The sequence below is a fragment of the Lacerta agilis genome, chromosome 3 (genome assembly GCF_009819535.1).
Source record: "Lacerta agilis isolate rLacAgi1 chromosome 3, rLacAgi1.pri, whole genome shotgun sequence".
Taxonomy (NCBI): Eukaryota; Metazoa; Chordata; class Lepidosauria; order Squamata; family Lacertidae; genus Lacerta; species Lacerta agilis.
The window spans coordinates 56674345-56691400 of NC_046314.1; the positions used below are offsets into that span (position 1 = coordinate 56674345).

General features: G+C 40.2%; 1 protein-coding gene across 1 annotated transcript in view; it reads right to left on the minus strand.

Annotated features, from left to right (window-relative positions):
• Window positions 1-3225: 3225 nt before the first annotated feature.
• The window catches only part of MOXD1 (monooxygenase DBH like 1), a 35066-nt gene continuing 21235 nt past the window's right edge, over window positions 3226-17056 (minus strand). The window contains exons 5-12 of the mRNA XM_033143793.1: window positions 16380-16559; window positions 15451-15553; window positions 12362-12528; window positions 10981-11172; window positions 8134-8193; window positions 7066-7208; window positions 5436-5604; window positions 3226-3675 (exon numbers count right to left, since the gene is read on the minus strand). Coding sequence (XP_032999684.1) covers window positions 3511-3675; window positions 5436-5604; window positions 7066-7208; window positions 8134-8193; window positions 10981-11172; window positions 12362-12528; window positions 15451-15553; window positions 16380-16559 — 1179 coding nt within the window. The 3' untranslated portion in view covers window positions 3226-3510. The remainder of the gene's footprint in view (window positions 3676-5435; window positions 5605-7065; window positions 7209-8133; window positions 8194-10980; window positions 11173-12361; window positions 12529-15450; window positions 15554-16379; window positions 16560-17056) is intronic.

Below are 17056 nucleotides of genomic sequence, written 5' to 3' on the forward strand. Positions count from 1 at the left end.
GAGTAATACAAAGAGGAAATTAATCTCGAGGGTTATTGTCAAAGGCTTAAATTCGACTAAACTTGGACAAAATGATCTTGAAGAGTCTTTTCTTCTTCATTATATGTAACATTACAAGATGGGTGAAAGGCCTGAGCTTTGAAATTTCAAATGAATAATTGTAATGATTTGTGGAGATATGTGCCAAACCTGGTAAGTATAAGTCTGAAAGAAGACTTGTACAAGCTGCTTTTTCATTGGTGCTTAACTCCTCAAAGGTTCACATGGTTATAATATGGTTCACATGGAAGTCAGAGAGATGGTTATTCACTTACTGAGAAGTGTGTGGATGGTAATAAGTCCCAACTGGAAAAAAGCCTAACCCTCCTACATTTGGACGATTGGTTATTGAAACCACGGGACATAGTGGAGATATGTAAGTTGTTAAATGTGGTTAGAATGTGAGAGGAAAAGGCATAACAATCCATTTATTGAGAAGTGGAGTCTGTTTATTTATTCTACACGTAACTAAATACAGGATAATATTGATCCATATACTGTTAGGAACATTATAAAAATTAGCTGAAATTGCAAATAATAATTGAAAAGGACGTTTTATTTTATTTTTATTATGGACTGAAGGATCAATATCTCTCTGTATTAAACCAAAATGCATCTTTCAGAAACTTGTACATCGGAAACAAGTTAACATTGCAGGTCAAATGGCTGCCAGAATATAAATATCTTGGCCAATCAGCAAAATACAAGGAGACTGGGGATTTTTTTTATTTTTTTTAAAAAACCTTCCAGGTAAGGAGTTATAAGCATGATGAAAAGGAAGACACTTTTCTTCATCCCAACAAACATCTAATGTATTATCACATCACAACCATACCTTGAAATATCTCCCCACAAGTAGGAAAAGCATCTGTGAACCTAAAGAAAGAAAATAATAAATTGTTTTAAGTTAACATCTGTTGAGACTCTGACAAGAAGAATTTAAGATTTAAGGAGGACATGCTCAAAGTCTCTAAAAAAAGCAGGCCACATCAGCCCCATATCATGACTGTAGTCCTCAGATATCTCAGCCTCTCTTGTTTCTGTGGCAGCATACTAGCTGCCCCCAGCATTGGCCAAGGATGAACAAGTTTTAAGGAAATTAAAGGTGGCATTCCCCCTCCTCCTCCTATGATGCAAGATTACATCTTTGCATTTCTTTTGCATTAATATTTCCTCTGATCGAAACCCTTGTGCCACTAAATTTATGAATGAAAGTGCACACTAAATTTAACTGTAAAGTACAGTCGTAACTCGGAAGTCAAACGGAATCCGTTCTGGAAGTCCGTTCGACTTCCAAAACGTTTGGAAACCAAAATGTGGCTTCTGATTGGCTGCAGGAAGCTCCTGAGGCCAATCAGAAGCCGCGGAATCCCCGTCGGTTGTTCAGCTTCCCGGAATAACCAGAACAGTCACTTCAGGGTTTGCAGCGTTCGGGAGCCAAAACGTTTGGGAACTAAGCTGTTCGAAAACCAAGGTATGACTGAACACAACTCTTATCTGCTTCAAATCTGTGCTTGTATTAAGTGGGACAGAGCTTTGGGAGGAATGCAACATAACCATAAGAAAATTGCTCTGTCACTGAGAGCATTTCTGTTTGCCTGATGGAAGGATCTCCTCTCTCTCCTCCGCTGTGCGCTGCTCTGGGGCTGCTGCCGTGGCGTAACAGGTTACTCCAATATGGGTGTGACATTGACATTCAGATGAGGTCTCTAGTGCCTCATCCTCTGTGCTGTTTCTATAGGAGTGTGTGTGTGTGTGTGTGTGTGTGTGTAGAAACAAAAGTCCATTTATGATAATCACACACAAACATGTACCATTATGCTCCTTTCCCATAGGCACCGTTTCTGAACTCTGCTTACCAATGTTTATTACTCACAGCTATTGTAAAGGGATGTAGATTTTATATGCTGAAACTGTACATGCCAATAAACAACTGAACAAGCAACTGACAGAAGTTATACTTTACTGCCTGTTTTTGTACAAGTGTACGAGGTCAAAGAATGTTAGGCGACGAGTTCTTACCTTTTTGCTCTCACTGCTGCATTTAGGTCCAACATATTCCATTTCCACCTGAGTTTCGATTTTTGGCAATCTGTATCCTGATTTCCAGCTCTTTCCCTCCATTGCCGAGAATTTAGTATTTACACATTTGCTTCCATATCGTTTTGCTAGAAATGTCCTTTTGCGCATATTTGCATATATTGCTGAATCAGACTTCTATTTCTTTGCCAGCTGTGATCTTAAAAAAGCCTGATGCCATAAACGATCCTGTTTAGCAAACAGTGCTGCTTGCTATCAACGTTAGGAGTTTTATCTTCTAAATGCCATTTGCCTGGATGGCTTTCCATTATCTCAGAACCAAAACAGAATGGTTGGTAACAACAAAGTTGCGTTTGTTCATATTCTGTTAGGTTGACTGCTCATGAAAAAGGAATGGGGCTTCGTTATATTTATTCCAAACCAAGTCAACAAAGGCCTTATGCCATAAACACACATTTACCAATCAATGAAAAGCCATATTGTTTGGTAAAACACACCTACTTTCAGTACCTACTTTGTAACCATTTGCATAGCTGTTCAGAAAGGGTAAGAAGCTTTTTCTCCTCATATGGCTAGCAGTGAAAAGTAAACAGGAAATCGAAGGTAAGGTATCTAAACTGTAAATTTCTCCAAAACCATTGGAAAAGTGAAGTGAGAACATTTGTTTGAATGGCTGCAATCTGCTAAGCATGTTTACTGGGAAGTACATTTACCTCAGATCAATGGGATTCCTTCCAAGTAAACATTTATAAAAGTTGTATAAAATAGCATTTCCATTTATGGCCAAATGATGCGGCTGAAGCAAATAGTATTTATCATGTCAAGTAAGCTGGCAATTTTTAAAGCATAAAGTCACACATTATGACAGTACACTTGAATGGCATCTGAGTGAAGAGTGAAGGTTCCCCCCCCCCCAGACACAGGACCTCTTATGTGGATAACAACCAGCCAGTATCAAGGAAACAGACTTCTGTGATTCTGCTTCACTCATGTTTGTGATTTACAACACTTTTATGGGTTTTGTTGAAGGAGTAAAAAAGTTTGCAGAACTAATATGGCACTAGCAAGATCCAGCTCTACAGCAAATCACCTTTTAAACTTACATTTATCAAGAGCAGAGGTGAAATAATTCAACAAACTTCATGATTATTAAGGTTACATAGATAAAGTTTAGTTTATTACAATGGTATCCAAATACAGAGCAGCTTTTTTCATGGTGTGATGTGCCAGGATGAATAAAATGAAACAATACCAATCAATTTAGATTGCAAAAAAAGAAATATCCCCCCCACCCTTTCAAAAGAGGTGAACACTATTTTGAAATGAAATTAGTTTATTAATATGTAAAAAAATAAATCTACAAGAGCAACAGTGCAAACATTTCAGGACTTGCATGGCACAAAAAAATGAAAGTGAGTACAATCAGAGTTATTATACAAAAGGCCCACTCTTTCTTGCAGCAGTGGTTGACGTGTACAGAACAATCAATAGAGTTAAAAACAAACTGCAGTTTAAGCAGGAAGTTGAACTACAGACAATTGGTTCTGTCCTGTATGGTCTTTCTATTTGAGGTGGTGAAGTTATCATTCCTTGTATCTGAAATTTAAAATGAAATAAAATTATAAGCTGCATATACTACTGGGCTCTATAAAGAATTTAGCTGACACCTGTGCCTTATCTATATTATTTATGTATTATAGTTTAAGTCAGGGTGCAGATCCAAACTTGGGTCTCCAGCTGTTTTTGGAGTACAGTTCCCATCATCCCTGACCACTGGTCCTGCTAGGGATGATGGGAATTGTAGTCCAAAAAACAGCTGGAGACCCCAGTTTGGAAATCCTGATCTAAGTAAGCACCAATGCCAACAACACAGAATACTCTGGCAATCTATTATTATTATTATTATTATTATTATTATTATTATTATTATTAAGCATTTACACTTATTTACACAGATTTATTCATCCCAACTAAACCCGATGGCCGTAATCAACAGCCAGTTACTTTCTTAATGCCCTTAATATCTATTATCTAAATCAGGCATCCCCAAACTCGGCCCTTCAGCTGTTTTGGGACTACAACTCCCACCATCCCTAGCTAACAGGACCAGTGGTCAGGGATGATGGGAATTGTAGTCCCAAAACAGCTGGAGGGCCGAGTTTGGGGATGCCTGATCTAAATCCTTGCTACCTTCTGGCTACTATGTGTCTTGACAAGACTTTGCATTATCCCTCCTTTATAGAATATTATGGTTACTCAAGTACTTTGCAAATCCCCAAGATCATTCATACACCAAATCAGTATATTCAGCCAAGATATGTGAGCCCTTTTAAAGCACCTTTTGCTTTAGTCTTCACACCATCTGCCAGGCAAGCAGGCAAGTCTTTCATTAATGATACTTTCCAGTTTTGTCTGAACTGGGAAATGATAGTAAACGCCTTTCAAACAAATCAGACTTCACCCACAGCTTCATATCCTGGCATGTTCTAATGCCATTAACCAGTTGGAAGGAAATGGGAAACAATAGTTAATGGAAGACTTCCTGGTTTGCTCACTCACCCATGCAAAGAGAGGAATGATGGAGCTGGGTGCACACACTCAAATGGGTCTTTTATATGTTGCCTTATTAATCGCAGATATGATTGTCCAAAACTGATTACCAGGTATTGGCAGGGTGCGGACTGTTATCACCATCTTATCCTGCCTACGAAGATTCCCAAAGGATCCAGATGGCTGCTGTTCCACAGAAAACTGAACTAGATGGGCTTTGGTTTGATCAGGCAAGTCAATTCTTACATTGTTAAAGGATGCATTTTGACTACTGAGTTACAACCCCTCCTTCATGATGATTTGTGGTGTGATTTAGTGTGGTGGCATCTGCCGTTTGGAACTCCCTCCCACTACATATCAGACAGGTGCCTCCAGTATTGGCTTTTTAGCACCTGATAAAGGTGTTCCTCTATCAAGAAGTCTTCTAAAACCTTTATCCCAGTTAGTATCTGTTCTGGACATGAATTGATTTTATGTACATGTTGTTTTACTACTAAAAACTATCTTTTAAAGAAGAAAATTCATAGGCAATTGTTTAAAATGTTTTTTTATATAGAGCACACACACACACACACACACACACACACATGCCATTTTATTGTAAATCACTTTGGCATGCCTCATGATAAATGATTCATAAATGAAATAAATAAATAAATAATAATAATAATAATAATAATAATAATAATATCTGATGCACTCCAATCACTCTTTCCAACTTACAACCATGACACATTAATAAAATATACATATTTGCAGTAGTTCAAGCAGGTGGGTTGTTTTTTTAAAAAAAGGATTGCACTTACTGTCCACTCTGCATTGTCAGTCTTGGTACATCTTACATTCACTGGTAACCTAAGAACAAAGTCATTGTAGGAAAGGCCCTGTTCTTTGGACCATTTAAACTTGTTCATTGCATCCATGAAAGACAGGTTTTTGTATTGTTTTGGACTCTTGATAATGAATGGCCAAGTCCTGAATGAAAAGCAAAATGAAACAAAACCCACCATTATTACAACAATAGTACCAAGTATTTAGAATGATGCCTCTCTGAAAGAAAAATATTTTTATCTGCTGAGGTATTACAGTATTAATACCAGCAACAACAGAATGACTAATGCATCCATTCTTGTCAATATTTACCGTATAATGAAAAGCTCCAATGAGCCAGCCCTTATGCAGGAAATGCAGTCCTTAACCAGGAAACCTACACATGAGTCCCTGTCCAACCTATGGAAGAGGGAACCCTATAGAGCAGAGGTTTTCAACCTTTTTGAGTCCATGGCTCCCTTGAACAACTACATTCTTTCTGCATCATCCCTGTGGGGCTCAGGAGCTGGCAGGCTCTTACTCTTTTTTGAACACCCTCCCTTATAGAATGTTCCTTCAACCTCCTCTCCTCTCCCCTCTACTTGGGAGTCCTCTGGGCAGTCGCTGTTGCCACTTCTGGTCTCTGAGCTGCCTCCCTGCCCCACAGGGGCCTGGGAAGAGGATGTCCCCAGCCTTAGCGGCCCAATGGAGACTGGCCAAAGGTGAATGAGAGGCTACTGTCTAACCTTGGGAGGCAGCAGGCACTGCTGGGCCTGCATGGTGGAAAGGCTCCCTTTCAGCCCTGGGCACTCAGCTCCCAGGCAGGCCTTACACACAGCAAGCAGAAGAAAGGCTAGTACACCACCTGTCTGCCCAGCCTCCCACTTGTCTGTCCATTCCCAACAGCAAGGGCTGGTGGACTAGCTGGCTGGGCTCCCTTGCCTGCTTGCATGCTTACTCCAAGGCCGCCTCAGCTCTTGGCAACCAGCACCCCTGGCCAGCCTCATAGGCACTATTCACTTGGGGAGCTTGTAGCCAGGGCTGCTGCAACAAACAGCCGCACAAGCCTTTGGGAGGCAGAGACGTGAGAGAGTATCAGAAGAGGGAGCGAAGGAAAGAGGGACAGAGGCCAGTGTTGCTCACCCAAGGCACCCCAGAGTGCCATGGCACACTGGTTGAAAATCACTACTCTAGAGGATGTGAAGCATGGTGCATCTCACCCACACCTCCAAATTTTAATACATTGATTACGGCAAGAAGAAGAAGAGTTTGGATTTGATATCCTGCTTTATCACTACCCGGAGGAGTCTCAAAGCGGCTAACATTCTCCTTTCCCTTCCTCTCCCACACAAACACTCTGTGAGGTGAATGGGGCTGAGAGACTTCAAAGAAGTGTGACTAGCCCAAGGTCACCCAGCAGCTGCATGTGGAGGAGTGGGGACGCGAACCCAGTTCACCAGATTACGAGATTACCGCTCTTAACCACTACACCACACTGGCTCTCATGTTAAATATTACATATCTTAAGGACTGCCTTATCTCACATGAGGGATATAACAATGAGCAATATATCAAATGTGATATATAGTTTTGCACCACCGCAGCCTACAAAACCACCTTGCTTACCTTACTGGTCTGTATATTTCTTTAACGCCAATAAACTGAAGTTGTTCCATTATGTCTGGAATACTTGCACATCGGGTAAGATTTATTCTTGGATAATACATAAGGTAGGATAGGCACATTTCATTTCTGGTGCTAAGACCACCCTAAAAATGTGAACAAATCAACAATACACACTTCAGGGTTTTTTCAGATCTCTTGGTACCTTTGTTGAGGCTTTATCAAGAATGCTTCCTAAAATTATTCATTTTCTTATCAATAATTGTAAGAAAATGCAGATAATGTCCAAAGCAAGAGCAGCAAATAAAACTATAAACTGTATGAATGGCATCCAAGCCATTGTTAATTTGTTTGCTGACTGTGGAACTTTTATTCTTTTCTTACTACAGCTGAAGTAAAACAGTAGATGGATTATTCACAACAGGTGCTGCCAGGCAACTGCAAAACTTTTTTTTTTTAATATTTCTTCTAGAAGCCTTCCTGCCGTGTCGTTTTTTCTGAACTAGGACTGTGCGTGCAAATTTTAGAAAGGTAGTGGTGACAGACAATTCAGTCCTATAATCTAAGCTTCTCTACTTGTTCCCAAACCTAACTACTACTGCCCTCTGGTGTTACCTCTGTATATCCATCATGGTTGCTGCTGCTGCCACTATGTATACTATGTATATAAAACACTAAAATGATGGTAAGAAAAAGGAGTAGCAGTTAAGCATATATGACACAGGGTATATGGCAAAGCTCACTGCCAAAATAACCTTGTTCTCTGTACCCTCAAAGTAAAAGTTGGATTTTGTGTCCCAAAGCAAAGGTAAAGGTAAAGGACCCCTGACAGTTAAGTCCCAAAAAGTATGTTAAAGGGAGGTTAATATCTTATTTGCTGTATAACTGCCATACAAATGACCCACGCAGGTGAGTCTTATGTCCCAATTCAAGTTTAATATATAACCTACAGCAAAGCTCTAGCAGTCTTGCAGCTATCTGCCAAGAGTACCTAAATGCCTCAAAACAACATTTCCTGCAACATTTTTATCTGAAGACATTTTCATTCTGCCATGTCATAAAGTTTCTTACCCAAGTCATATGTGATCGATTTAGGGTACTGTAATGACATTCGGTGACCAGATTATCACCCTGAAACACAACATTTAAGGCAAACACTGTTACAAATGATAATGTTTATGTCATTTTTTGTGATTGTTTTAAAAGATCTTTACAGTTTTGAGAATTTGAATTTTAATATTTTGATTTTTGAAGATGTAGAGGGTAGGCTGAAATTTTTGTGCCACGTGGCATCTATATTTATCAGTAAAAGTATATGTAACAATTAATTTGTTAAAATGAGCTGTAAAATACATTGTAACACAGATTCCAGTTTTCACTGTTTCTTAGAACCAAAATCTACAAGTAACACATTCACAAAAATCACACCTTTTTCTGGATTTGTGGTCAAATAGCAGCAATGCATTTCACTGCTGAATTACAGCATTCTCTCTTATAGCATAGTTTCTTTTCTTCAATACTAAAACAGAAGCAGCAAAGACCATAGAAAGAAAGGTTTTGTTGCTGTGAATATTTGGGGTTTGGTTAGGAAGATAGTAGACCTATAGAGCCATCCCAGCCAGGGAGCAGCAGAGTAGAGTCAGGGCCGTCTTACCCATGGGTGCTAGGGGTGAGGGTCACGTGGGCGCCAGACTCTCAGGGGCACCAGTCGAGAGTCTGGGGTCCGAGAGTTAAGTCCGGGGAAGAGCCTGTCCATTGGTCAGAGTGCCGTGCAGGGCTCTTCTGCTGTGGGCAGCTCTGCGCCGTGAGTTCGGGGGCAACCGAGCCAGCAAGACACTGAGGCGGCCAGCCAGCTCCGCTCTCCTGCGCGCCTGGGACTGGGCACCCGGGGGGGGGGGGCGCCGGCCAGATCTTTGCACTCCAGCGCCACATATGCTTAAGAAATCCCTGAGTGGAGTGGCAAATCTCTCTCACTGGATCATGGGCAGAAATGAATTATTTCAGCCAGGAGGTAGCAATGCTTTTAATTTGTAACTACACCAGCAGGTTCATGTAAAACTCTAGAAAGTAGTTGCCCCTAATGAAGACAGAAAAGGCAAAATACTCTTCCCTGCTAAATGTAATTGTTCAGGGCCACTTTAGTCTGCCAGAAAAGCAAGACCTGTGATACTATTCTCAGCAAGGACATTCATAGGTAAGAACAAAATATTTTTCTCTGATCAAGGGCAAGTTGTTGCATGTACCTTGCTTGCATGCAATGTAGCAAAGTGGCATCTTTGGAAAAGAGTTCCTGAACAGCCAAGTTCAACTCTTCCCTACAATAATCTTCACAATAATCCTGAAAGACAGTGACTGGCCCAGTGTCAGCCAGCGAGCTTCAGGTATGCTTCCTTGGGTATCGGTCCCATGGAACCCAACATAACTTACTTCTGTGTAAACATGGAAAGGATTGGCCAGCTCAGCTACACACTTTCTTGGGAGTAAGGGTCATAAAACTCAATGGAAGTTATATCTAAATATATATGCAAGGGGTTGTGTTGGTAACACAGCAGGCTGTGCCTTGGAGCCAGTAAGTCTGCTACGTTCCTGCAATCTGACTGGGGGCAAAAGAGGCACAACTGGGTTAGGGATAGGGATGAGGTGTGCCTCTCATCTGGATGGATTCTGTTCTCAGTGGCATCCAATGAATGATAAGACCCCTCTTATACATTACTGTGGAAGCACACTATGGCCCGAAAAAGATAGAAACTGGGACATCAAATGCATATGTTAAGTGGGCCTGTGAGGCATTTGTGGCAGAGAGCTCATTCGAATGTACTTGCGTAAAGTCAGTCCAGTCACCACCACACAAAGGATTAAACATTTTGTAGGTCACTGCAGATACTTCTAAATATTCATTTGCAATAGTGTGGGAAAAGCTTAATACTGTGAGGAGTGGTAGTAGCAGAACAAAACAGCTGCCCAAAGCAGGCAGATAACTTTTGGAGGATTATAAAGTGGCCAGCACATGCCCAGTGGTCATGTTCATGAATCTTAATACTGTTATTATTGGGGACAATAATGACAACGCTTCTCAATCAATGGCACTAGGGTCATCTATATGCCACTGCATGCATCTTTCTCTCTCTCTCTCTTGATATCTCTTTTGTTATTTAGTAGTCTATTTGGGAGCTTAGAAACAAGTTGACTATTTGAAGTAATATTTGATCTCCCCACAATAATGAAGTTGCTACAGGCAGCAAATTTTCCATGTTTGAAAATGCATAACAGTATTTGTCATGACTAGCCATCCTCAGAGCCCTGAGGTCTATCAGACTGGCTGCAACTGACAAATGCTGACAGATTTATATGGTGAGGAGCCTTTCAGTCTCAAGTTTCTGCAACTAATATTTAACTCTTATGGCAACCCAAAGTTCTTATCAGTAACAAAAACAGCAACAGCCCAAAGGAAAAGCTTATCTTAAACAGAACATCAGTTTAGAATGAAAGGCTGTGAACAGAGAATTAGGAATTGGGAAAAAAAAACAGCTCGAAAATGATTCATGAAAGTAAACATTAGGTTCATTGGAATATGAAGTAAAAACTTTTACTGATAAGCCACAGCACATGACGTGCAAATGTATGTAATTGTAGCCTAATTACCCTTCTTTAACAAGAAATACTGTTTGGGGTGGGGCCATGACTGGGGCTGGGGAGAGAAGTGAGGAGGAGGGGCACTTAACCTGTCATTTCTCTACTCCAAATGGAAGCTTCTCTTTCCCTTCCCCCAACCCTGCATAGAACAAAATGTGTGTTTTGCAATGGCAAACATGAACTTTTGGTCCATGCTGATGAGGGGGGGAAATGGGGGACAGCTCAGCTTGGAGAAATGGCACAATGGCAAAAGTATTATTAAATGAAATAAGCATTGATTCCTACTGGCAAGATGGTCCTTTCTTCTTTCAGATACTGAAACTCCTGGAAGTTGAAGTCAAACTCATCATCATAGGCCAGAAGTTCCTGCTCGTCACCCTTGCGGAAATGACGCATCCTTATACCTCTACCAGCAAGGTGTGCATGGAGGAGCACTGCAAACACATGGATCCCACTTGGTCTCTCAGCATCCAGGGCCTGAAAAGGACCAGTGAAACTTATCAGATTACCACAGAGGGTGAGAGGACATTCAGTATTAGAAGAGCATATAGACTGCATTGTAATATGCTTACAAAACCCATTATCCCCTCACCACACACACACACACACACACACACACACACACTGTAGACAGAAAGTTAAAATAATTCCTCCACACATAAGAATTCATTCCTTTTCAAAATAATTGTTTTAAGGCAGACACAGTCCTACAAAAGGGGAAAAGAAAGAATCCTTTAAAAAAAAAACCTCACAGCAAAAACCATGGAAGCATGTGTAGATTTATAGAGCAGTAATTCAAGTTGTCAGCTTAGAACTTCAATACATAACAGTCACTCTCCTATGATGGCTGACCAGCAGAACAGACTTTGGAGCTGCTTTTGCTTTCCTTAAAAGAATCAGATGTTTGCAAGGTGGGGAGGGGGAGTTTTGGGAGCTAGAAAATTAAGCAAACTCAGTCCTTAACATTCCTGCTTTGTAAGTTCTCACATCCCAGCTCCACAACAGCCCTTCCGGACCAGTCTATTCCCTCCCTCTATGAGTTTCTAAACACAATATTATTCAGTATTTTAAATAGCATTGTTCATTCATTGTTTTGCATATGTGCCATTTATTCAAAGTGGAACTCTCTTCCCCAAGAAAACAGCAAAGCACTGTCAATATTTTGAACAGAATATATTTGCCCAGCTGCCAGAAAACTGATAACAAAGCACTACAGAATGAAAGTCAGAGTTATTAACTGTTGGTCAATTTGAAAGCACATTCTGTGAAGATCAGCAGGAAAAGAAAAATCAAGACCAAGTATTTCTTTCACTATTTCCTGTTCTATTTCCATTTGATTTCATTAAACAACTTGCATGCTACTGTCAAGGATCCAAAGGAATGGTATATGTGCCTGAGAGTTAACTTGGATTCAGGAGTTTGACTTTTTGCCCCCTCGTTACAACTATTGAAGAAATAGGCCAGTTTTAATTCCAGTGCAAAGGGTTGTCCATTCAGCAGAGAAAAATGAAGTTAAAAGGCTGAGCTACACGTGCAGTTCTGTCTCATGTGCACACAACCCATCTTTTGATCCAGGACCTACTGTACTGCAAATGTCTGTATAGTAATGACTGTATCAAATGTGCTATTTTCAGATAATGCAAAGAATCACAAAGAGGAGACATACTTCCTCCAGGCATTCCAAAGTGCAGTGACCCTCTGATGTGAATTCTGGCATGCCCGGTGGGATGTTGTGGAAGAGGCTGACCCAGAGACCTGCTTCAATAACTCCAGCATCGTAGCTCCTTAAATCTGGGGTATAAAATAGCCTCAGCCCAGAGTTATCTATCATGCCTGAGAACAAAAGAGCAATTGTCAGAAGCAACCATAAATCAACATAAAGTATCCTATCGCTTTGGGACCCACTTGTCAAGTTTATGCAAGAAAGTAACACAAGGGAGGAATTGTGCTTAAGACCGGTCAAAGGGGGTCACAAAAACTGGGGAAGTGGTAAATAAGGCATTGTCATAAGAAAGCGGGTAATTAGAGCAGGCTGACTTCTGTACTTCTCTGACCTGCACACAAAAAATGTACCGTATTTTCCGGTGTATAAGACGACTGGGCGTATAAGACAACCCCCAACTTTCCCAGTTAAAATAAAGAGTTTGAGATATACTCGACTGCAGATTCTCCACCGGGCGTATAAGACGACCCCCGATTTTGGAGAAGATTTTCCTGGATTAAAAAGTAGTCTTATACGCTAGAATATACAGTATGCATCTGTGTCCTTGTAAGGCCTTTCCAAATAGCCACTCCAGCACGATAAACACATAGTTATCATTTCGTTGTTGTGGGGTATCATCTAAGTGTCTCTCTCCACCACCTGCACCAAGGAAGCACATCTGAACTGACAAGCACTTAAGATGCAGTATTCATCAAGGGGGTGGAGGAATGGATCCTTCTGTAATGATCTGGAGTGCTGTTCAAGTGTCAGGGATATGTATTTGATAGTACTCTTTTCTGTCCCATGTTCTCTCCATTTTGTGATGTTTTTAAATTTTTATTTATTCCTTCTTATATATAACATATATATATATATATAATAGCATATATAACAGTGGTGGTAGGTCAGGATCTTGGGGTGATTTCTGGCAGATCAGCAAAACATTTTGAACCCCAACTGCTCAACAATAGCAACAGTAAAATACTTTTAAAAAAAAAGATAGCTTGCCAAAATAAATATTTTCTGATTCCTGAGTGGAGGAATCAGGACTTGATTGGTATGTAAAAGGATTGTAAGAACAGTTCTGGTCCTAAAAATAAATTATTTGGCTGAACATGTTTAATTTAATGGTAATAATGTGCCAATTAAGGCATCCTGGTCCTAAATTCTAAGTGTACAGAAGTTTGCCTGTGGCATCATTTTGATCTGAGTCTAGTTTGTGAATCTTAAAATTATGCTTAAATAAACGTAGATCCATCATGAGTGAAGTTTACCTTTTCCCTGATACACAGACCGTGAGGGGTTTGTTTTTCTGTTATGCTATTGTTTAATTTGCTATACTCAAAACAAAATCGAAAATTCTTTCTAGTAGCACCTTAGAGACCAACTGAGTTTGTTCCTGGTATGAGCTTTCGTGTGCATGCACACTTCTTCAGATACATGCACACGAAAGCTCATACCAGGAACAAACTCAGTTGGTCTCTAAGGTGCTACTAGAAAGAATTTTCGATTTTGTTTTGACTATGGCAGACCAACACGGCTACCCACCTGTAACTTGCTATACTCAGTAAAAGTTAGGACTGGAGTCCAGGTCCCACTTACTTCAATATTAACAACCTTTGCTGAACTATATCTATAAAGGGGGGGGGGACTGTCCAATACAATGGTGATTTTAAAGGAATAACAAAATTAACAAATCAGCAATGCTAGGAGTGCTCTGCAGTGTTTTTCCACTTTTGTAATATGACAGGACAGACAGTAAAGTGTAGTTGGCTATCAGCATCACTGCATGTCTTATCACAGTATGTCTTATGAAATCTCTTATCTTTACTTGTCCAGACAGCCCTTTCTCATTAATATGAATCTTTTAAAATCTAAGACTTGAAAGTTTTTAAGTGGCTAATTGTTGTTTGGATTTTTCTTGTCTTTTAACATGCTATGGGCTGTTTTGAGTGAAGCTAATTTCTCACAGCCACTGTGCAAGAGAGTCAGCCAGACAGCCAGTCTCGGAGTAAATCCCAAGTCCCTCCCTCCTCAGTCAAGTAGCTACTCATAGTATCAAGATAGTATCTGCGAGGTCGTTGTTACCCTAGACAGGTGGGTCAAGTTGGAAGTGTGGAAAACCCAGCTGCACAACACACCCAGACATGCAAGCAAGCATTTGTTTTGGAAAGGAAAACTACTCAGCACATGCTCAGAGGCAGTCAGCCTACGTGCCAGAATTTCTGTAAATCAGCATTTACAAAAACTGATGGAACTTGAAAAGCTTCTAAACTGTGCTGTAAGCCACCTGGAGACTGCCTTGTTTGGGTGACTGGTGCAATTAATAAACAATCGTATTATTCCTTTTCACAATATGTTGATAACTAAAACAGTACAGCTTCAAAATCTCATTCAAATGTTGATCTGTAAAAACGACTTTGATGCCATGCAAAAATATTACCACCCATCACATCTTTAAGAGATCCAGAACTAAAAGATGTGCATGTTTCCCCTGTGTGTGTGTGTTTGTGAAAAGTTTTATCCTTTTGAAATTCAGATTAAGTTGTGCAGTGCAAAAATTGTTACACTAGCTAGTTTAAACACTGTCCAGTCTCCGATGTGTAGATACCTTCAGGCTTGGACTTATCAACATCTGTGCAGAGATGAAGCACCATGTGAATCAGATATATATGCATACATGACTATGCACTATTGCAGAATTGACTATAATAGCTCTATTGGCCATAATAGCTCCAAAAAGAAGAGCTGCAATTTCACATAAATACTGTACCTGGAAGTACAGCATACACTTTGTACTGGAGCATATGCCAACCTGTGCTTCCATGTACAATATTTCAAACAGTGCATTCTCCACGTGAATATGGGCAAGAGCTAGGACAAGCCCTAGGATGTTCACATAGAAGATAATCACCAGCACTGACACTTTAAGAAAAAGTGGGATTTCATTCCCTTTTAGCTGTTTCATTTACTGGGATAAGCAGGCTAGGAAGCCTATGCATTTGGCATATTTTACTAATTTAGAAAGTTAAAAAAGTAGTTAAGAAACATACCCTCCATATATGATGGGTTGTCGTAATGGACTTCCATAAGCACATACTGAGGATCTGATGCTGTCCCGATGGATAAGCCAACATGAGGAGGATATGTAAAGCCCTAGAATTTGAAACATGCAAATGCAATTAACCAGGTTCTACCAAAAGTTCTAATAATTTAGTATGGAACGTATTTCAAGGTCATATGTCAACTAGAGAAAATGGCAGATCCCTTAGGACTGACACTTGCCAGAAATTGCTGATGCTAAATATATCTATGCCTGCATGTAAACATGCAGTAATTTGCGGTTTTGTGTACATTTTGGGTATATTTCATATTTCTTTACTATACATACATTTGCTCCCATCATTCCACCAAAGGGGGAAACTGCTACTGATACTTGGACCTTGTTTACCTCCTTATCTGTTGTTGGCCAAAGTGTAATGAAGGTATATCACTATCAGACACTACAGAATCAAGCCTAGGATCAGTGTACTGTATTCCAAATTCATAGATTTATAGCCTGCCTTTCAATGCATTCAAAGATTTCAATGCATTTTAGAGAACAATGTAATTTTTACTTTTAAAAAAACAACCAACAGCTAAAATTCTTCAAGCACATCACATTAATCGATTAAATAATACAGACTACTGTAAAAACACTTGTCAGTTTTCCTCAACCCCCCCCCAGCAATGATCAAGTCACATATACAGTGGTACCTCGGGTTAAGAACTTAATTCGTTCTGGAGGGTCCGTTCTTAACCTGAAACTGTTCTTAACCTGAGGTACCACTTTAGCTAATGGGGCCTCCCGCTGCCACTGCACCACTGCCGCACGATTTCTGTTCTCATCCTGAAGCAAAGTTCTTAACGTGAGGTACTATTTCTGGGTTAGCGGAGTCTGTAACCTGAAGCATCTGTAACCCAAGGTACCACTGTATCTTACCTCTCCTCCAATGGCCCAGGCAAAAATGACTGTTTCACAGGTGAGGAATGAATCCGGCATGTTTGGGTGATAGCACTCATGACCATAGTCCAATACACTATCATTCAGACTGCTGCTACATTGATAGAGTAGAATGTGATGAACCAAATTTTCATGGCCCTTCTGTATCAATGGTTCAACCTGTTAATGTAATAAAAGTCAATGAATTTAATGCTGTTTTATCTTAGCAAATGTTAACAGCATTTGAAGAAGCAGACCCCAGTCAAAATAGCTACAATTACAATTATATATTAGTGATATAATGAAAATGTTTAAATCATTTTGTGAGGGGGCCACACACAAATTACACATCTTTTAATGGTGTTATTCATTAAAAGGATGCACTGAACTTAGGTTGGTGAAGCTACTATGAGATACTATGGTACAGATTATAGCTGGAAGGGTTATGGCAGACATGTAAATCTCCTTGGAAAACACAAGGGGGGGGGGGTTGTGCCCTGACTTGGTGTCTGGTTTGCAGATTATTAATGTGCTTTACACATTGGGAGGGATCATAACTCAATGGTAGATTACACACTTTGCATGAATTATTTTTCAGGTTGCATCCCTGTTTGTTAGCTAAGGCCAACCCATCTAACCAGAATGTTGTCTTCTCCCAACCTGAAGACATCCTGGAT